We start from the raw sequence: 21394 nt of genomic DNA on the forward strand, positions 1-21394 counted from the left end.
ATGGGAAACCCAGGGACTGTGGAGGGCGTAGTCCAGCCTGGGCATTTGTCTCCTAGCAGCCTACACTGGCTCTGCTGAGCTGGGCCTGGGTGCTGAAAGCCAGGATTTGGGGCTAGGCAGGCAGATGTTCACCCAATTGCTTGGGGGGTTGGGGGGATGGAAAAGGGGAGCAACTCTAGGCTGCCTGGCAGCAGTGAGCCCTGAGCCTGCGGCTACAGCCAGGGAACCCCACCTGGACACATGGCCCTGCTTCCAAGTCCCCCAGTTAGGCCCAAAGGAATGGTCCACTGAGCACCTCCTGCTCGGCCTGGGCTGGGCTGGGGGCCTTGAGGAGAGGGTAAACATAGGCCCGGAGGTGGGGCTGACACCTCGAGTGGTCAGAATGCCCAAAGCCCGGCTTCTCCTTTGTCCCTGGGTGGAGGGGGGGGTCCCTTCTTTTATTCCCTCTGGTCACCACAATGCGTGATGCCAGCTGCCATAGGAAGGGGTGCTGGCTGGGCATGGTGGCACACACCTGTCATCCCAGCACTTTGCAGGACTGAGGTGGGAGGACCACTTAAGCCCAGGTGTTCAAGGCTGCTGTGAGCTGTGTTCAAGCCACTACACTCCAGCCTGGGGGACAGAGCAAGACTTTGCCTCAAAGCAGATTTTAAAAAGAAAGAATGAAGGAAAGAGGGTGTGTTTTTCACAATTCTTGGGGCCTGCAGGGCAGGAGTGGGGACAGAACACCTGCTGTCCCTGGAGTCGAAGGACAAGCCCACAGCCCAGATTCCAGCCCACGTCCCAACTCAGGAAGAGCATGCCCTGCCCTCTGGGGAGGCTGGCCTGGCCCCAGCCCTCAGCTTCTGACCTCGAGGCAGAGACAACTTCTAAGAATTAGACTGCCAGACCCCAGGCCTGGCTGCTGCTGTGTGGAGAGGGAGGCGGCCCGCAGCAGAGCAGCTGCTGCACTTCCTCCCCAGCTTCCTCCGGCGCGGCCCTGCCCTCTCTTCTCTGGACCCTTTTACCCCTGAACGCATCTGGGCTTCGTGGTTTCCTGTTTTCAGCGAAATTTACTCTGAGCTCCCAGTTCCATCTTCATCCATGGCCACGGGCCCTGCCTGCAGCGCACTAGGGACGCCCACCCTGCTGCTGCTGGGGAGGGGCAGACTGCTGGAGCCGCCCTCTGAGTTGCCCGGGATGGTGATGCCTCTGACGCCAGCCCTGGTGGCTGTGGGCTGGGGTGCATGGGAGAGCTGGGTGGGAGAACATGGCGCCTCCAAGGAGCAGGAGGAGCACTACGGGCTGGGGCAGGGTGGGGCTGGGGCAGGAGGCTCCTGGAGCGCTGGATTCCTGGCACAGTCTGAGGCCCTGAGAGGGAAATCCGTGCTTTTAAGAACTAATTCATTGTTAGGAGATCAATCAGGAATTAAGGGCCATCTTACCTGTCTCCCGACATTCACATTTTAATAGAGACTTCCTGCCTTTATTCCCTCCCAGGGAGACCCTGAGGGAATGGAATTGAAAGCACCATTCGGAGGGTTTTACTGATGCAGTGGTGACTGCTCGACACTCCCTAAAAACACACCATAGAGGCCACTGGTGACTTTTGGTGGGCAGGCTGGCCCTGCCTGGGGGAGTCCGTGGCCATGGGCGCTGGGATGGAGGTGCAGGAGCCCTGAGACCTGCTTTTCAAAAGACTCCTGCCTGACCACAGCTCCCACTACATGCCCAGGGCCTAGGCCGAGGGGCTGATAACATGGCCTTCTTCAGGGGGTGCTCCTTGCGGGGTGGACTTGGGAGTATGTGGTGGGATGGGGGGTTGCAAGGGTCCCGCCACCACCCTGCACCAACTTGGCCCCTGGGGTTCTGCCTCAAGAATGAGGCCTTCCCCAAGGCTGGCCTGACTGTGCTGGGGCTGGGTTAACGTTTGCTCAGGGAGCTGCAATGCGCAAAAGAGGAACTGGGGTTGCTAACCAGGATGCTGGGAACAAAGGCCCCTTGAAGCCCAGCCACAGCCCAGCTGAGCATGGGGCCCAGCCCACAGACAGCACAGGCCACCTGGCCCATTCCCTGAGCATTCCCTGCTTTGCATTGCTGCTTCTCTTCACCCGTGGATGCTACGTCGCCCTAACTACCCTGTGAGTTCCTGGAGGGCAGGGTCCAGCAATAGCCTGGGCTTTGGACCTTGCTGCAAAGCTGATAACTGACACATTGCTCCTGGGTGATGGGCTGCCCCAGACGCCAGGCTCTGTTCTCAGAACCTCTCACAGTGGGTGGGGCCCCCTCTGACTTTCCATCAGCTCTGCCTCCCAGCAGCTTTGTCTAGGACTGATGGAAACTCCTCAATGGCAATAATGCCCTCATCTTGTGCAAGCCTCGGGGCAGGCGTTTCTTTTTCTTTTGTTTTGTAATTCTGATCTATTGGTACTGCTTCCTGGAATGTGTTGAGAGGGATTCTGAATGATCAATATAACTTGGTGAGAAAGTGCCGAGATAGATAGCCGTGTCCGCCTGGGGCACAGGAGAGGGAAGTGGCAGCATGCGTGCTATCTCTTGGCCTTTTCTGTTATAATCCTTGGTGCTTTCCAACACACTTTCACATGTGTTATTACTTGTTTGATCCACCCCCTTCCCTGAAAACGCTGGGAGGTTTTATTGCTGCCATTTAACACACAGGGTAATAGAGGTTCTGAAAGGTCTGTGTCTTGTCAAAACAAGTAAATGGTGGGACTACGACTAAACCCTGGGCCTCCTGCTTTCTCCTCACTGAATGGAGTGGTGTTATGGGCCAGGACCTGGCTTGGCCTTCATCTTGGACCTGCTTAGAGTACATACCGGGGCTCTGGGAGATGAACTTGTGCCCACAGGTCCAAGGGCTCCACTGTACTGCACAGCAGAAACGCTCCTATCTGTGCTCTGCCTGCCCTGGCCTGGGCCTTCTCTGGGTCCAGAAGACGCTGCTGTTGATGGGCAGGCTCCTTCCACATCGGCTCCTGCCACCCCCTTTTCTGCCTGCCAGCTGTGGAGCTAGAGGACTCCTGACAGGCACAGTGGCCTATGCGCCCCTCTTGCTTGCATTAGGGGATGTGGAAGGGAGAGACCCTCAGCAGCTGAGCCCCAGGGTCTCTCGCAGGAACTTAGCCAGTTGTATGTGGAGCATGTGGGCAGCCGTGGAACATCCCTCAAGAAGCCAGGCCAAGGGGTCTGGATGTACTTGTGCTGGGTCAGGGAAGGCCAGCCTCCTTGGTGCCACAGAGGGTGAGGGCCAGGCTGGCACCTTCTGATCTCAAGCCAGGGGAAGCAGACTTCACAATAGCAGGGTCCAAGTCTAATAAACAGAAGGGGCCTCTGCTCTAAAGACATGAGGTGCGCTGCCAAGAGCAGTATCCCCAGCTCATAGAGCATCATGGGGCCGCTGCTGGGGACTTGCATACCAGAAGGGGGCCGTGGGAGATTTCTGTCCTTCTGCCTGGATAGGTGACTTCTGCATGTCCTCACCAGCCTGAGAAACCAGGGCTTCTTATCTGGAATAGTATTATCAGTTGGCTACAATTCACGTGGGAGGGAGGCCACAGTCAAGCCCTCCCTCCCTTTCCACCCCGCTGCCAAGTGCCTCTGAGGCTGGGCTAACTCCTGACCTCCCAGTTACCTTCCGTGCTTCCTCCCTGGGCCCAGCTTTTCCTTTGTAGGGGCCTCCCTGACAACCACTTAGACCCCTCCCCCAAGCCTGGCCTGTCTGCCCACGGCCTGGAGCTAGGCAGGGGGTGAGGCTGCACAATGACTCCCCCTGGCCAGTGGTACACCATTGTGTGGCGGGCCTGGGGCTGGCCTGGATACCCCTTGCAGCACAGCTGTTCCAAGTTCAGGTGATACCTAAGGCTGGGTGGAGGTGGCCTAAGCTGTTTGCAGGAATGTCCGGCTCTCAGGAAACTGGGGGGACAAGGGTCCCAGGGAGAAAAGTAGAGCTGGAGGGACTCAGATAATTTCTCTTGGCTCTGGGGTGGGTCTTAGCAGCCGAATACCAGGCCCCCTGCTTAGGGAGCCTCATCTTTCCAGACAGGGATGCAAATGATGCCTCCTCCAGAAAACCTGCCCTGGTTTCCAGGCTCCTAGCACTCTACCACATCATAGTGTCAGCTCTCCCGTACATGTGTCTTCCCCCGCTAGATTGTAGGCTCCTGCAGGGCAGACCTGTGTCTGATGTATCTCTGGTGTCCCAGCCTGTAGTACAGGCCTCACACATACTTGGTGTTGGATGAACAAATGAATGAATATTTCATGCCCTTGTCCTCCAGCAAGGTTGATCCTGAGCCAGTGAGGGCCGTCTTGAAGCCAGGCAGATAACCGCAGTGGGAATAAAAGGATGGCAAGTGGGCCTGCTGGGTTTCTCTGGACAGATCTATGCAGGGTAGCAGCTGCTCTCTCACCTATTAGACTGTGGCAGCCATTCCTGGAACCTCAGGGTGGTTGGCTGCATGCTGCTCAGGTCTCTGGCTGCTCTAGGAGGGGCTGCAACAATGCTCCTTCCTCACACATGCATCCGGTGAAATCTGCCCAGTGGCAGAGAAGGGCCCTGCTCTTGGGGATATTCATAACCCTGAGGGGTTTACCGCCCAAAGGTGAGGGTCTGGTCAGTGGAAACAAATCTTCAAGGGTCCAGTGCTCCTTGGAGGCAAGCACACTGTGGGCTGTGGACCCCTGCTTGCTTGCTCTGCCCCATCCCCACCTTGGCTCGGCTAGGCATGGAGGCAGCAGTGGGGGTTCTTGAGAAGGCAGTGGGAGCAGCCCTTGTGGTAAGCTTCACATAGACTGTCCTGGGAGGATATGGAAATAGAGAGTCCTGCCCTTGGCCCTGGAAGCAGCCCCAGGCCTAAACCACCTGTGGCTCCCAGAACCCACCCCTGATTATTGCTTGCTCTTCAGCCTTTGTGCAGGTTGAACCCCAGAATGTACTTCTTTCTTGCCTGTGCTAACTAAGACTGACCAGAAGACTCAGCCCAAGTGTCACCTCCTCCAGGAAGCCGTCCCTAAGCCCTTCTCAATACCCCATTGCACACCGGTGTTTTCATTGCCTCCCTTACTCAACTTCATTTCTTCAGGCCACAGACCACATTTTCTTCATTTCTGTATCTCCAGTGCCTGGCACATAGTGGCCATTCAGGGAATAACGGCTGAATGAATGAGTGAATGAATGAATATGGTTTAGTGCTAGTTTCTCTGTGTCCCTGTGGTCACTGCAATTCTTCACTGAGGTGTCCCCTGCAAAAACCAAATGATAGGAATATTTTCCCAACTTGGAGAAGCAGGGGGAAAAAACTGAAGAGGGATGAATTCTTTTTGACTTAAAATTGTTTTCCTATAAATCTTTCAAGTTGGTACCTGTTGCTGTTTATATTATGGCCTGGAAGAAAGCATCATGGTTCAGCCCAGGAAGCCCCATATATATTCCCCTGGAGATGGATGGCCTCAGGGTCTCTGGTCCTAGTCATCCTGAGGGAGTTTTCTGGGGCCTCAGGGAGCAGAGCTGGTGATGACCAGGATGAGCAGGGCGGATGCCATCCAGCTTCCCATGCTCTCACCAGGGAGCTGGTATGGGCTGAGCCCTGCTTCAGTGAGAGCCAGAATGTCAGGGGCTGACATGTGAGGAGGGAATGCTTATGGTCCCCAAGGGGCTGGGATGGGTCCCTGCAGAGAGTTTGGCCAGCAGTTGGAAACTCTTTTTAGCCATGGGGACCAATCCCAAGATTTTAAAGGGTTGCTTGGATAGTGGCCCATGCATTCTGGGTCATTAATTGTGGCCAGGGTGATTTTCCATTTCTTCAGTTCCCATTTATTCTGGGGACCCAAAGGAAGTTTGATTTTGCCTACAAACTGCAGGGTCTTAGAATGTTATGGATCCCACCAATGGCCTCCCTGAGAGACCCTAGGACTGTGGGGGTTGGAGTGCGGGTGGGGAGTGGGGGTAGTGCGTTGGCTGGCCTGCATTAGGATTAGGGAGGGCAGTGTGGCAAATGCTGTCAGATACCCACCCCAAATCCATTCTCCACTTCTTCCTCACTGACAGAGGCCTGCTTTTGTGTGGGCGGTGATATATCTGGCCCCCAAGTAATATGCTGACCATGATAATCCTGTCCCTCATTTTTTCCAACCTCCCTTGCAGCTAGGGTGCCCACGTGAGCCACTTCTGGCCAAGGAGACACAAGCAGCACTCTGGAGGGTGGTTCTGGGAAACCTGTTGCTTTCCTGATAAAAGGGCAGAAGTAGCTGCCATAGCCCTTTGCCGTCTTTTCGTCATCTTCCTGCCTTGGATGCTGACTTGGTGCCTGGAGTTATAGTAGCTATCTTGCCACCATGAGGGAAAGGCCAAGAAACATGAGCTCTGATACCACCGAGCCTGAAATCCACATTCTCTGTAGGATTTTTGCTCTGTGGGAAAATGCATTTTGATTCTTTGTGACTCCATAGTTCAGTTTCTGTTACTTCACAAATGCTATTGAAGGGATGACCAAGATGGTCCACCCTGAAGCCAGGTGCAGTGGGGAGGGTTATGTCGAAACTGGGCCCTGCCACATTAACACAGTAAATGATACCCATCTCTGCCCCAGCCCCACCCTTCCCAGTGAGTGACACGTGTCCTATAAATGTGCCCCTGTTTAGCCCACTGGGTGTGAATGACTGAGGTAGCTAGTGATGACACTGTGTAGCCGTGGGTCTAAGGATGCCCACAGGGGTGCCCAGAGTCAGTCCCATTTCCTGGACTCCTCAGAATGTAGTGGTGGGGGTGGGGGTTCCTGGGATTATTGGCCCAACCCCAGTTCCTAGAGTTATTGGACCAACATCTCAAGAGAAGTTCCAGATAAAGAGCCCTGCCTAGACCTGGTGTGACCTCGCCTCCCACAGTGCTGCTGTCAAAGGGGAGAGGTCTAATCTGCTGTGAGAGGGACAGAGCTGAGGCCTCATTTGCAATCAGGGTCCTTCCAGGAGACAGATTACAAAACTGTGCCTGAGCTCTTTACCTCCCTTGTAAGCACACTCTTTGCAGTGTGACTTTGTAACTCATTCCTTCAGAAGGTAGAGTTTGTTTTCCCACAGCTTGAGTCCGAGCTGGCCTTGTGACTTGCTTTGGCCAACAGGCTGTGATAGAAGTGACCTTCCAACTGTGCCAGTTCCAAGCCAGGGACTCAAGAGGCCTTGCATGCCTCTGCCGTCTCTTCTGGACACTTTCCAGTCCCATAGGAACAGGCACGGGCTAGCCTTCTGGAGGATGAGTTGTCCCTGTCACCCCAGCTGCTAGCCAGCTGACCCTCAGAAGCATAGGGCCCCGTTGACAGGCAGCTGCCCACACACAAATGCAGGAGCCCAGCTGAGACCAGAAGAACTACCCGGCGAAGCCATGTCCAGATTGCCAGCCTGCGGGATTAGCGCTAACTATGTGGTTATTGTTTTACACCTCTGTTTTGTTTGGTTTGTAAGGTAGCATTATTGTGGCAATAGAGAACTAATAACAGTCCTCTTCCTCCTCATGGTTTACCAAGTGCTTCCACAGACATGAGCTAATTTGACTCCCCAAACAACACCTATGAGGTAGATATTATCTCCCCTTTGCAGATGACAAAAGCAATATGCTGAGAGGTTCTGACTTGCTCAAGATCATGCAGCCAGCCATAGTGCTCCTGACTCCAGATTTCCTACTCTCAGTTTATAAGCCACTCCCAATATAGCTCATCACCTCTTAGAGATCTCCATCCAGCCCCTGAGGCCCACAAGTCCTTCTCTAACCTGGCAAACTTTGAACATTGCCTTGGGCTGTGGCCCTGTTCATTCGAGCATCAGTGTGAACCACAGACACCAGTCCCTTCCCACCCTGATGTGTGTCACAGCATGCCACACCACACAACACAGGGGAAGAGGGCCAGAGAGACACCCTTTCCGTAAGACACCACCATGCACATTGGTGTGGCCTCACAGTGCACAGGTGGGCAAGTGAAGTGGGGGCTAGATTCATACCGACTTGTTCCCTGGGCCAGGCCCCAGTACAGAGGCTCAAGCTGTGCCACCCCATAGAGCTGCTCTGTGAGAGAAAAGAGGACTAAACAGAGCTTCTGAGTAGCTGTAGACTCAGGAGGGCAAACTAGCACCCCGGCTTTGCAGGCAATAGGCCTCCATAAGGGGAGGCCATCTTGGGCAGATGGACTAAAGGCACGATGAAGGAGTTGTCAAGGATTCGCCTGCCATGTGGAATTCCATTCCCACCCATCTTGTTCCCCTCACTCGGAGGTGGAGCCGCTCTGGCCCAGGTGCTCCTCCCTGTGGCCACTGGCCACCCCCATCGCTCACCGACAGGGTGGGGGTGCCCTCGTCCTCCACAGTGACCACCAGGTGGTAGAAGCTCTGGCGCTCGCGGTCAGGCGGGGCGGGCCGTGTGGCGATTTCACCGCTGACGCGGTCCATGCGGAAGGTCATGTCCTTGTTGCCCTCGGTGATGTAGTAGGACAGGACACTGTTGATCCCGATGTCACGGTCAGTGGCTCTCACCTGGACCACAGCAGTACCTCCACCCACGTTCTGGGAGGAGAGCAGGAGAGTGATCATTCTGGACTCAAGGCATTAGGGCACAGTCTAGCACCTGCTCCTGTAGCCCAAAGTCTCCCCCTGTACCTGCCGAAAGCTTTGCTGCATCTACCCCGGAGCAATGATGGAAATAATAAGGATGATGGCAGCAAACATTCTGTGAGCACCTCCGACATGCTGGGGCCTGCGTTAACTCACTAGGTCCTCTCTCCAACCCTGCGAGTTAGGTACTGGTATCATCATCCCCATTTACAGATGAGAAAACCGAGGTGCAGGGAAGGAATGTGTGCAAATCCACACAGCCAATCAGTGGGCTGAAGCAAGGGAGTCTGGCCTGAGAGCTAGACTCTGGCCACGTGCCATCCTGCCTTCATGAACGTCCAACCTGGCATGATACCCAGCAATGCCAGGGCAGATTGGAGTGGCTCAGTCTTAGGGCTGAATAATAAATACATTTTTTGAAAAGGCAAGCTCCCGGGGTAAACCTCAGTTTCCTGTCTGGTGAAAGGCAACTTTCTTCTTTTCCTCTTTTCTCTTCTCCTCTACTCCAAAAAGATACTGTGTTCTAGGATCCGGGCTAGAAATCAGGGCTATGATTATGAATGAGCCACAGTTCCCATCCGTGAGATCTGAGGGACCAGTGGGGCAGGCAGACATTTAAACAGGTGCTGCATGGTTGGCTCATGCCCACGTCTCCCCAGATGTCCAGCTATATGGGCCCTGGGGCTGCTCTCACCTCATTCACACTGACATTGTATCCAAAGGGGCTCTCGATGACTGGAGGATTGTCATTGACATCTAGGATGGTCACCTGCAGGATATGGTCCTTCTTCTGTGGAGGGGTGCCTCGGTCAGAAGCCACAACCTGTAAGGAGGAGGGCAACTGGAGTCAGGGCTAAAGGGTGGCAGGCAGGATCAGGAATATGGAGTCCGAAAGGACTGTGCAATCAGTGGGAAGCATTTGGGAGGGCAGAGAGACTCACTGAGCACCCCCGGGTGGCCTGGCCAGCCCTGGGCTCTCCCCAAAGCCTTCACCTTCTGCCCCATGCTGCAAATGATTCTTGCCCAATCGTTGTCTGACTTGGGATCCTCATTTGGAATCTGATTAGCATGTACCTAAGCCTTGACCTCCTGACCTACCTCTGACTGTATTCTGGGCTGTGCCAGCCTTTGACCATGACCCTGGGCTCGCAACCTGACCCAAGGCTCCTGCCTTTAGCTTCAAAGGCCTCTGTCCCATGCACTCTGTCCCATGATCTCTGGCAAACAGGAAAAGAGCCTCAAGTAATATTATCAGCAATGAGCTGGTGCCCTGACCACAGGCTGAGCCTGTTCCTGGGAGCCTTGATGCAGTCATAAGTGCTGTAGGAGCTCAGCAGCCCCTTGCAGAAGTGCAGCCCTGAGGTCCCCAGAAAGCCCTCAGCAAACATCCCAGCCACGGCCAGTCTGCAATAATGATAGCCTTCGTGGCTCCTCACGCCTGCACTTGTTTCTTCCCTCCATAGGACAGGCCAGATGGGGATTTTTTTGTACATTGCACAGGTGGGGAAAATGAGGCCTAGAGTTAATAACCTGTCCAAGGCCACACTGTATTTGTAGAAGAGTTGGGGCGTTCCCAGCTCCACCAGGCTCTCCCTCGTCCTCCTGGCTCTTACAGCAGGGGAAGATGCCTCAGCTGCCTCCTCCTGGGTATCTAAGGTCCCTCCCAGGTTTCCCTATCCTGGATCGGCCTCACTGTGCTCTTGGCCCCGAGGGGTCCAGCTGGCCCCATGTTACTTGGTGACAGCAGGGCCACTGACCACCAGAGTGTGCTGATGGACGGGCTCTCTCCTAGATGGAGAGTAATGACTGGTCTAGGCACTTAGCCAGTGGTCTCTCAGCCCAAGGGAGGCCAGGCCCCACCTTGAGGATGTAGTGGTCCAGCTCCTCTCTGTCCAGGGGCCTGGCCACAAACACTTCGCCAATGGAGTCATTGGTGGTGACGATCTCAAAGGCCCCCGCGATGTTGCCAGAGGCCAGGGAGAAGACTACCTGTGGGGAGAAGAGAGGGTGAGGGGTGAGCAGGTGTGGAGGAGAGGTGGCCAGGTCGGGCTAAGGGGACTCCCTGGTCCTCCCCTGCCCACTTGGGCCTTCTGTTCAGCAAGGGCATTTGGGAGTAGAGTGTTTTATGCAGAAGTGATTAATCTCCCTCAAAATGGGAGTGCAGGCCCATGGAGGCAGTGTAGCACCCATGGAAGGTTCCGGGGTTAGGGGATGTCAGCATGCTGGCCTGGGAGAGCAGGGCATGAATCCCATGGCACTGATGTCTTCCCAGGTGCTCACGCTGCTGAGGCGGGCACACGCTGCGATGTTACCTGGACTCTACTTGGTTCTTAGAGCAGCCTTGACAGAAAGCAGCTATTCTCAGTTCACAGAGAGGAGGCTCAGAAACATGGAACAACCAGCCAAGGTCACACAGCTTGCAAATGCCAGAGATCTGAACCCACACACTTTTGTCTCCAAAGCCAGCATCCCTCGACCCCTGAGACTATGTAAGCCATGCTAACACCTGCAAACACACGGCCCAGTGCACGGAAAAGATGAAAGCTGTGTGAACAATGGTGGGTTTCATCACTTCTTTCTCTGCACTCTGGGGTGTCCAAACCTGGAGCGATGGCAAGCACTTCCTGCCATGGGGCTGGGCCCGGGAAGCAGGAGGGAGGACGAGCATGTCCTCTCAGGGAGCTGGGGCTGCTTGGGGAGGAGTCACCCGGAAAACAACTTCACTGCGGGGCTGAGCCTTGGCTGGCCTTTGGGCTCCATGTCCACATGACCCAGGAAGGGCCACCGGCCAGCACAGCTCTGAGGCAGCTCTGTCCCTTCTCCCTGACCACCGACTGGGTGAGTGCAGGGGCAGAGACTGCAAGAGCCTGGTGCTTGGTGATGGGGGTGGCCCAGAAGGCCCCTCCAGCTGTGGGAGCTGTGGGAGCCCTGCTGACATGGTGGATCCCGGCTGTTTCACTCGGTGGCCCACCTGCCCATTGCTGCCAGCATCAGGATCCCGGGCCTTGACAGTAGCCACTCGCTGGCCCACGGGGCAGTCCTCGGGTATGCTGACCGCTGAGTCGGAGATGAAGTCAAACCGGGGACTGTTGTCATTCTCGTCCAGCACGGTGACGTAGACCTGAGGGTGAACGTGGTCGGAGACCTACAGCCTCCTTCCCCTCCCTGGCTCCAAACACCTGGGTCCCACCATGGTTCCAGTGGGGACCAGATCCCCAATGAGTTCTGGAACATCAGCAAACTCTCAGAGCCCACTGAAGCCTATCCTGACTTTGCAAAGGAAGCCCTGGGCCCATGGCTCCTAGCAGTCTGATTGGTATGGGGTGGCAGATAGACACACTCAAATCTTGGCCAGGAGGGCAAGGGAAGGGGCCTGGTGGGGAGACTGTCAGAGGTGGTCGGGACAGGAGAACTGAAGAGCCAGGCCATGGCTAAAGCAGACAGAGGCTAGGAATGCTGGTCTAGCATGAGCAAAGCTTCCTGTTTTTCATGAAAAATAAGGAATCTAGATTTTAAAGTGAAATTGGCTGATGAGTAATAAAATTTAGAGAAGAAAATTATGTATGGGCTGTCCAAACCCATCTGGTGGCCAGATAGTGCCCGAAGGTGTCTTTGTTTGCAACCTCGGGCTTAGAGGGAAGGAAATGGGCCCAGGAGTAGGAGGGGGCTGCAAGGCGGCTTGGTGCCAGTGGGTAGAAGGGCAGATGGGGAAGGCATGTTAATTTCCGACTGTCAAATAAAAACCAGGCATGCAAAAAATGGCACGCAAGAGCATATTGTTTTGTGTCTGTGGCTCGGGCTTCTTGTGGAGAGGCAGGAGAGTGGAGGCCTGTTGCAGGTGAGGCCTCCAGTCCATGGATGGCCATAGGTGGCTGGAATCACAGGTACCCAGGGGTTCACTGATGAGAGCGTGAGGGAAGCTGGAAGAGCTCAGGTTTTAGGTATCCCAGGACAGGCCTTCTCCCACTGCCCTGCCCCAAGCCAGACCCATTCTCTGCTTCCTGGGTATGGGGTTCAGGGGCTCCCAGGTCCTGCTGACTCTGCACAGGACTCATGGGGAGCCGGCTGAGCCTGTGCACACTGCAGAGGAAATTCCATGTCATCCTCCCTACTATACAGGTTTGACTGCTCAGTCTCAGCCACACTCCCCTATCTGTAGGCAGCTCTCAGAAGTATAGGGGAGTGAGCCCAGGCTTCGCAGCTGGGCCAACCCAACCGCTCAGGAGTTGTGCGATTTTGGAAAAAGTTATTCAAGCTCTCTGATTTTCCATTTCCTCAGCTGAAAATCAGAATGAGAACACCTGTTGGGAGGAATAACTGAGCAAACAGAAAGTGAAGGGGTGGCACCTACTCTTCCCTGTTCCCGCTTCCTGCCTGGCAGACATTCATGATTTCTCTTGCCAAGACTCTACCCATCTGTCATGAATTTTGCTATGGAGTTCCCTGAGGTCCCTGAGCCCCAGTTCGCACATTTGAAATGGGAAAAACAATACTTATCACACTGTTCTCAGGGTGAAAACAGACAAGGGTCCTTGTGATTGGATCCCCCCCAAACACCCTCACTCTAGCTAAGGCCTCGTTTAGACTCACCGTGGTTCCTCACACCACAGGGCCTTTGTGCTTGCTGTTCCCTCTGCCCGAAATGCTCTTCCTTTTTAGGCTGGATTAACTCTCATGCATTCTGACGCTCTCAGCTTGAGCCCCTTCCTCAGGGAAGCCCTCTTCTAGTTCCCTGACACCTTATTATAGGCTTTCTCTCAGGGCATGCATTTACTGCTGTGATCATTTGATCAATGTCGTTCCCTCACTGTATCGTACGCTTAGGAAGGCAGGGGGTGTGTCTAATTTTGGTTTCTTGCTGTGGCCTGAACCCAGCCTAGTGCCTGGCACACAGCAGGTGTTCCCACAGTGACTACTGCTCTGATCATGGTGAGGCTGCAGTGCAGGGGTGAGGAGGCTGCTGGACTTCCCAGTGGAAGGGGGTCGGCCTCAGTGGGTGAGGAAGGACAGGTTCCCAGGCCTATGGGAATGAGATGGGTGTCTGTGTCTTCAGCCAGGGCCTCACAGTCCACATTGCCCTCCCATACGCGCTGAAGGCCTGAGCTTACTCAAGAGCTCTTATAGCAGAGCCATGCCCTACCCAGTTCGCCCCTTCCGGTCTGCCTGGCCACTCCTTCTAGGGCTGGCCAGGGCTGCTGGGGACGGGGAGGAGCCAGGTGGAGGTGAGCTGTGGTTTGGGTTCCGGCCTAGCAGAGGAAGTGTTTCCCCCTTTAAAGGGCCCCTTCCTCTGCCTCCACCCTAGCACCTCAAACAGTGTTTGGGGCTACTGTGGCTGGTGGATCTGGGGCAGCGGGCCCTGGGAGCTTCTCAGAAGAACCCAGGGCAGAGCAAAAGCGGGTGGGCCCTGCCACCCGGAAGAGGGTAAAGCACTGTGGAAATACGGGGGCACAGGTAGGATTGTGTGCTCCGAAGCCCTCGCTGGCCGTGCCGAGGAAGTGGCTGGCGGTCCACGCAGGGGGGCCTCCTCACCAACCCTGCCACCCTTGGGCTCCCACTGGCCTCTCCTCCCAGCCTTCTTGCAACACCTGCAGTGTGAGGGCCAGGTGGGCCCATTGTATGAATGAAGAGGGTGAGGCTCAGTAAGAGGGTCTCACTTTACCCCTGAGTGTCTGCCCCTTGGCTGGGAGTGGCAGGATGCGGGTGGCCCAGCACCCAGTGCCCGAGCACTGGGCTCACAGGCTGCCCTTGGGGAGCACAGCTGAGGGGAGCTGTGGGGGCTCCTTGCCCATCACAGCCTCACTCACCCCCAGGCTGGCCCCATGGATGGAGGAAGCCTTTAGGTATGGCTCAGCCACAGCCAGGGCCGCTAGAACTGGGCACCTCCAGGGAGCCTTGGGGCCGAGGACCCCAAGAAATTGTGTTCAGCTCTTTGCTTGGATACTGAGTTGGCTTCTAGCTTTTTTAGGTTAATGTGACAGGGACTCAGCAGGGCATGGCAACGTGGCTATAACCAAGGCTGATGATGAGCCTGGTGCCCCAGGTGGTCTCCAGACGGTAGCTGACCTGACTGGCCAGTGTTCAGGCCAGACGGATGGCTGAGTGTTCTGGGATCACCACAGGATGCCATCCCATGGACCTGTCTCAGGTAGCTGGTCCTGGACCCACTCCCATTGCAACCCCAGCATGCGCTCCCCTGCCTGCCTCTCCCTTCAGGCTGGGCTGTCTCTTCTAGGAATGTTGTCTGGTTCCTCTGACCTCAGCGGGCCCCCCTCCCCCAGGGGTCCCAGCACGTAGTCTTCTCTGACTTTACTTAGAGGCTGTCCTAAGGGCAGCAACAATCCTGTGCCCATGGCTCCCCTTCCTAAGCACTCCCAGGCCCCGCAATGTGCATCCCACCCCACACGCACCAACCCCCAAGAGAGGGAGGGGGCCCCCTTGATGGATGCAGCAGCTGAGGCATCAGGACAGAGCCCCACTGCAGTCACACCTGCCTCCAGGACTGGCTTACAAAGGGCTTTCTGCCTGCAGTCTCTTGCTACTTCCATTGCATCCTCTGAGGATGGCAGGGATGCCAGCATGACCCTCATTTTAGACCCGAGGAAGGGAAGCACAGAGACGTTAAGCAGCTTGCCTGTGTCACACAGCCAGCGAGGAGTGGAGCTGGGACAAGGCCTCAGTGGTCTTCCAGTGACTCCTTTGCTAGTGCTCTCCCCACCCAAGACCCTACCGGGGCTAGGCAAGACACAGAGGGCAGAGTTGGAGGCAGGGGACATGCTCCAGAGGAGCCTGAACTCGGGTGTGAGAGTGGAGGCACTGGGAGGGGGCCTGCTGCAGGCATGTCCACGTGCCTTCTCTCTGGGAGAGGTGGGAAGGGCCAGGGCCAGGCAGAGCCTGGCCAGCACTGGCCACAGCCAATAGCACAGGGGAAGCTCCAGCCACAGGCTACTCACCTTCTGTAGGCAGAGGCAGCAGAAGGAGGGGAGCGAGAGAAAAGGCAAAGATGCAGATGGTTAGCAGTCTGTGGCTCTTCCAGACCCCACTCCCGGCAGTGGTCTCTGGAAGTGCCACCCTCCCCCTGTCTGAAGTCTCATCCTAGCCCAGCCTGCTGGGAAGGTGTGGCATGGCTGGACACGGTGAGGTCTCAGGCTATCAAGACCCTCGCCCACTGCCTGGCCCATACATTGGGTGGCTGGGGAAGAAGGGGGTTTGGAAGTGTCATGACCGGCGAGGGGCTGCACCTGAGGGGCTCTCGCCCTGGTCCCACTCACCACAGTGGAGTCCACCTTGGGGCCGCCGTCATCTGCCACCACTGTCAAGGTATAGAAATCACCCTTCTCACGGTCCACCAGGCCCTGGACTGTGATCACACCCTGCAGGGAAGGGGTCAGATGGGTGAGTGACAACATCGCACCCTTGTTAACCCTGGTCATTCTGCCCACTTTCCCACCTCCATGTTACTTCCTCTGCCCGGCATAACTTCCCCACAACACTCTGTCTGTTGAAAGCCTTCTTCTCTCTCACATTCCACTGGGAAGCCACCTCTTCCATGAAGCCTTCCTGCTTCCCCAGCCAGGTATGACTGCTGGGCCCTGAGGGGCTCCACTACCCCTCTGTTGTAGTTCTCTGCACATCTTCCTTTGGTGCTCTGATTTGCATCCTGGATTATTTTCATTTCCACTTCTAGCCTGAGAACTCTTTGAGGGCTCAGAAGGCTCTTGTTCATCTTTGTGTCCATTTGTGTTCCCAATATCCTCTAGGACAAGGCCTGTCACATTGTAGTGATTCACACCTTGCCTACTTTCAAAGAAGGAATTCTGATAAAAGATACACTAAAGCAAAGACAGAGGAGTAAGAGCCTGGCAGTAGATAAGAGACTGGTGCACCAGACAACTAGCTAAGAATAGTTATTGTAATGAAGCCCAACATTTATATCTGAGCTTCCTAACAGCCAAGGTGAAAAGGGAAATAAGACTTGTAGCGCTTTCTGTGACATTGTGATATAAGAAATATGCATTTGTCTCTGTCCCTGGTTCCTGGCACACAGCTCTTAATCCCCCGGAGTTTCCTAGGTGATAGGAGTCTTTTGTTCTAATGAGGCAACTCTTGGTGGGCTCCTGGGTTGGGGCTGATCACCAGAAAGACCAAGCCAGGATGAGCAGCTTGAAATGTTCAGCCCCGCCTCCACACCCCTTATTTTCCAGACAGGGGAGAGGGGCTGGAGATTCAGTTAATAATTGATCATACCTATGTGATGAAGCCTCCATAGACATCCCTGAACTACAGCGTTCAGAGAGCTTGCAGTCTGCTGAACATGTAGGGGTGCCTGGAGGGTGGCAAGCCCGGGGAAGGCACTGAAGCTCTGAGCCCCTTCTCCCATGCCTCGCTCTGTGTGTCTCTTCATTCGGCTGTTTGTTGATATCCTTTAGAATATGCTTCGTAATACCTTGGTAATAGTGAGTAAAGTGTTTCCCTGAGTTCTGCAAGCTGCTCTAGCAAATTCATGGAACTTGTGGAGGGGGTTGTGGGAACTCCGATTTAGCCGGTTGGTCAGAAGCTGAAGTGGAGGCAGTTTTGTGAGACTGAGCCCTCAACCTGTGGGATCTGACACTATGGTGTCTGCTGGATAATTGCTTGGTGTGTGGGAGGGACTGAGCTGTGAGCCTGTGGGATCTGATGCTAACTCCAGGTAGAAATGTTCAGAATTAAATCAAACTATAGGATTCCTAGCTGGTGTCCAGAGAGTTAGATAATTGGTTGCTGGTATGGGGGAAAACCCCACACACACTTCGATGACCAGAGGCGAAGGGATCTGTGATGGGTGTGAAAACAGAAGGAAAAACAGTTAGTTTTTCCTACTATAGACTCTCCTTGTCTAGTAACAAGAAGGATACCAGCCTGCATAGGTATAAACTTTTATCTTCCCCCTACATACGAAAATGGGTGTGTTACAGGGATATTTATTTCAGGGACTTTTTTTGTGTTTCTTTTTGAGAGACAAGGTCTCACTCTGTTGCCCAGGTTGGAGGGCAGTGGTGCAAACGCAGCTCACTGCAGCCTCCAATCTCTTGGGCTCAAGCAGTCTTCCTGCCCCAGCCTCTCAAACAGCTGGGACTACAAGTACATGACACCACACTTGGCCATCTCAAGGACACTTTATGACAAAGAGGAGAGTCCTGTTCACATAGAAGCAGCTCAACCGATGTTGGTTAGATTGGAAGAAATGGTGCTCCCTGCCCCAGCCCCTCACCGTGATGGCATCTATCTTGAAGAGGGCTTTGGCCTGGGTGCTGGTATAGGCGTCGAAGCGGTACGTGATCTGGTTGAGGTTGTCGATGGAGTAGGCTTGGACCCGCACAATCTCAGTACCCAGTGCCAGATTCTCCAGGATGGCAACCTTGTACGAGGCGTTGGAGAACTGCACGGCCTCATCCAGCTCGTTGAGCAGAGTGATGTAGACACTGCAGAAGCCCTGGTTGAAGGGCGGGGCCTGGTCAGTGGCCGACACGTTCATCATGTAGCTGGTCTTGGTCTCGTAGTCCAAGTAATCCACGGTGATGATAAGCCCTGTGCTCTCGTCAATCTCGAACTTCCCCTCTGCGCCCGACAGGATGCGGTAGTTCACCAGGCCACCATCCCCTACAGGAGGACACAGAGACTGTGCAGTCGCAGAGAGAACTGAGTAGGGCTGTGCTGTGGCTTCTCAAGCTGCCACACCCATACCCTCTGGGTGGCTCACCCAGCATGGGCTGCCCCACCTCTGTGGGAGGGATCATCCCCAGAGATGAGGCAGAGGATGGGTTAAAGTCAATGTGGATGGCAAGATCTAGCATGCACTGTTGAGCCTTCCTCTGGGGCTTGGCCTTGGCACTAGAGATATGACAGAGGGAATTGGGTCTGCTCCTGGAGCCTCAAAATTCAAGCTCATGTACCTCCCTTTGACATCTGGACATACAAGGGTTGGGGAAATGAAGGATCTCCTGTCGTGGAGGCTTTGATCTAGAAAGCATCCTCACAGGTGGCCAAGCCTTGGTTTGGTCCCTTTGACAGAAGGGCTTCAGTGTCAGGAACACCTTCCCCCATCGTCCCCACTCCCTACGCCCCAAATTCCTGTGCCTTGAAACAAACCATTCAATCAGGAGCTAGAGCTGGCATTCCAAAACTGAGGTTCACAGATCTCAAGGGGAGGTCAGGGAAGGGAGTGGTCATCAAACCACTCTGGAAATCCAAGACTTCCTTGGAATTACTTGGGGACTCTGACTGGATGTGCATTTTCTGGGGAGGGGATCCCTGACATAGAAAAGGCCATGAACCATGCGGCCATAGCCGCATATGTGCCCTAAACTCTCCTAACGTGCCTGAGACTCCGCCTGAGAATCTGCAGCCATTTCTTCCTCCACCCCATCCCATGCGTGCCACGGATAATCTGAGGATGCTGAGAGAGGGGTTTCGAGCCACCAGAGTAGCTGACATTCTCCCTCCACCCCATCCCATGCCCTGCCACAGATAATCTGAGGAGCTGAGAGAGGGGTTAGGGGCCACCAGAAGTAGCTGACATTCTCCCTCCCCGCCCCATCCCATGCATGCCACAGATAATCTGAGGATGCTGAGAGAGGGGTTAGGGCCACCTGAGTAGCTGACACGAAGGATGAGCAGCTCAGGGAGCCTCTCTGGGGGATAGTGGGTCCCCAGAAAATGCTCCTTTTCAGTCATATCGCTGACAGAGGCACAGGCCAGACAGCCCAGGCCGCACAGAGGGCCACAGAGACCCGGCATGCTTCCCCTTCATTTTGCGATGCCGGCTGTGGCTCTGGGGCTTGGGTCCTTGGCAAGGTTCAGGCTGCCTTCAGGCTACTGCCCTGTAGCACAGGAAGGCACTGTCCCTTGCACGGGGTCAGGGGAGCTGGGTGTGCTAGGCCCTGAGCTGGTCCTGGAGGGCATGGAGGGGCTAGAGGAGCAGGCCAGGCCACAGCCAGCTTTCTGATGGGTCCTTTTTACCCCTCCCAGCTCTGCTCAGCCCCTCTCCAAAGGCTAGTGGGAGCTGCTGGGTCCTGGGATGATGGAGCTGGACTTCTCAAGCTTGTGGCCTCTCCTCTGTCCACCCAGTGGTTAGGACAACTCTCTCTGATTCCAACCCTCTCAGGCCAGGGCATCTGGTGGGAAGTGATCAAGACCATCCCAGCAGCCCCTCTCTGGCCTAGACATGGCTAAATGGGGAGCCTGAAGCATCAAGGATAACCGTTTCGAAGGAGGGGCTGGGTGAGCCGGGGAGGTTTGCTCTGAGCAATGGGACCCCCAGCTTCCTCCTGCCAGCCTCACCAGAGTCTCGGTCTGTGGCTCGGACCACGATGACTGATGTTCCAATGCCCGCAGTCTCTCGAAGCCCCAGACGGCTGTACTGCTGCTGTGTGAACACGGGGGCCTCATCGTTGACATCCTCCACGTACACAATCACCTGTGGGAGCCAGGCCGGGGTGCAAGGTCAGGGAGGGGTGGAGGCTCAGAAGCCCAGGGCTTGGCCCGCTGTGGCCAGCTAATGTGGTCACTGCTCTCCTGGGCCTGCTATGAGCTCCCTCTGGGACCCGGGGCCTGTCTGGTGTGTCACTGTGTCCTACCACCTTGCACAGCACCTGGCGCGTGGCAGATGCTCAAACATTACTTGTTTTGGAATGAACTTCATCTTGCTCTTGGCTCTTTGACTAATGCTGTGGGAACGTCTGACTAATTAGTGACTCTTTGGGGCCACCCGTTTCCCAGCTATGAAGTGGTAATATTAAGATAATAATTCACACTCCATGCCACTCCTAAGGTTGTTATGAAGACAAAATGAGCCAGGGCGTGCAAAAGTTCTCGAAAAAATTCAAAGTGATCACAATCAAATATCAAAATATATCTTGGAGAATACAGGTTAAAATACAATGGCAGTTGTTGTAGAGAATGTCAGTGCTCAGCACTCTTTATGATTCTTGTGCACCTTCTCACAGCCAGCACCCAGCCCCTAGGGCTCTTTGGGGAGGACCAACCCCACCTCACTGCACCCACACCCGGGCTGCTGGAAACCAGCCCAGTGAGCAGAAATGCCTGGGAACTTCCGTCCCTTAGGGCAGCCCTGAGCCAATGATTGATGGGCTTGGACAGCAAAGACTCCGCCTTCCTTGGCCCTGTTTGGGGCAGTGAGGGGATGCTTTAGGGCTCCCTGGGGGATGGAGGCCTAGCTCCCTCCATGCCACTTTGCTGGCTGTTTTTCCTTTCTGGTCGCACCCTCTTCCACCATTTCCTGTGGGGGCTTCTTACACATTACTTTCACACCAATCCTTGTCTCAGGGTTTGCTTCTGAGGCCCCCACCCAACGCAGTGGCTGTTTCTGAATTGTGCAATTACACATCATTTTCCTCACCACTTAACAGCACTTTCTAAGTCCTCTTTATGAATGTGTGCATTGTACATCATGAATATAATACAGTTTAAAAGGTGTTTATGGAGGTCAGGCATGGTGGCTCTTGCCTGTAATCCCATAAATGTGGGAGGCTGAGGTGGGGGGATCTCTTGAGCCCAGGAATTTGAGACCAGCCTGGGCAACATAGTAAGACTCTGTCTTTGCAAAAAATACAAAAAAAATTAGCCAGGAGTGACAGCACGCCCCTGGAGTCCCAGCTACTAGGGAGGCGGAGGCAGGAGGATTGCTTGAGCCCAGGAGTTTGAGACCAGACTGGGCAACATAGTGAGACTCTGTCTTTAAAAAAAATTAGCCGGGGGTGGTGACATGCATCTGTAATCCCAGCTGCTAGGAAGGCTAAGGCAG

The 21394-nt window shown here is 55.0% G+C and overlaps 1 protein-coding gene across 1 annotated transcript in view; it reads right to left on the minus strand.

The window, feature by feature from the left end:
• The window catches only part of LOC108516852 (cadherin-23), a 421574-nt gene that overhangs the window by 60865 nt on the left and 339315 nt on the right, over positions 1–21394 (minus strand). The window contains exons 31-38 of the mRNA XM_017854517.1: positions 19912–20047; positions 17843–18231; positions 15864–15965; positions 15546–15548; positions 11567–11716; positions 10456–10584; positions 9290–9418; positions 8320–8547 (exon numbers count right to left, since the gene is read on the minus strand). Of these exons, the coding sequence (XP_017710006.1) occupies positions 8320–8547; positions 9290–9418; positions 10456–10584; positions 11567–11716; positions 15546–15548; positions 15864–15965; positions 17843–18231; positions 19912–20047 (1266 nt within the window). The remainder of the gene's footprint in view (positions 1–8319; positions 8548–9289; positions 9419–10455; positions 10585–11566; positions 11717–15545; positions 15549–15863; positions 15966–17842; positions 18232–19911; positions 20048–21394) is intronic.

Source organism: Rhinopithecus bieti, unplaced genomic scaffold (genome assembly GCF_001698545.2).
Source record: "Rhinopithecus bieti isolate Rb0 unplaced genomic scaffold, ASM169854v2 scaffold_36008, whole genome shotgun sequence".
NCBI classification, from domain to species: Eukaryota; Metazoa; Chordata; class Mammalia; order Primates; family Cercopithecidae; genus Rhinopithecus; species Rhinopithecus bieti.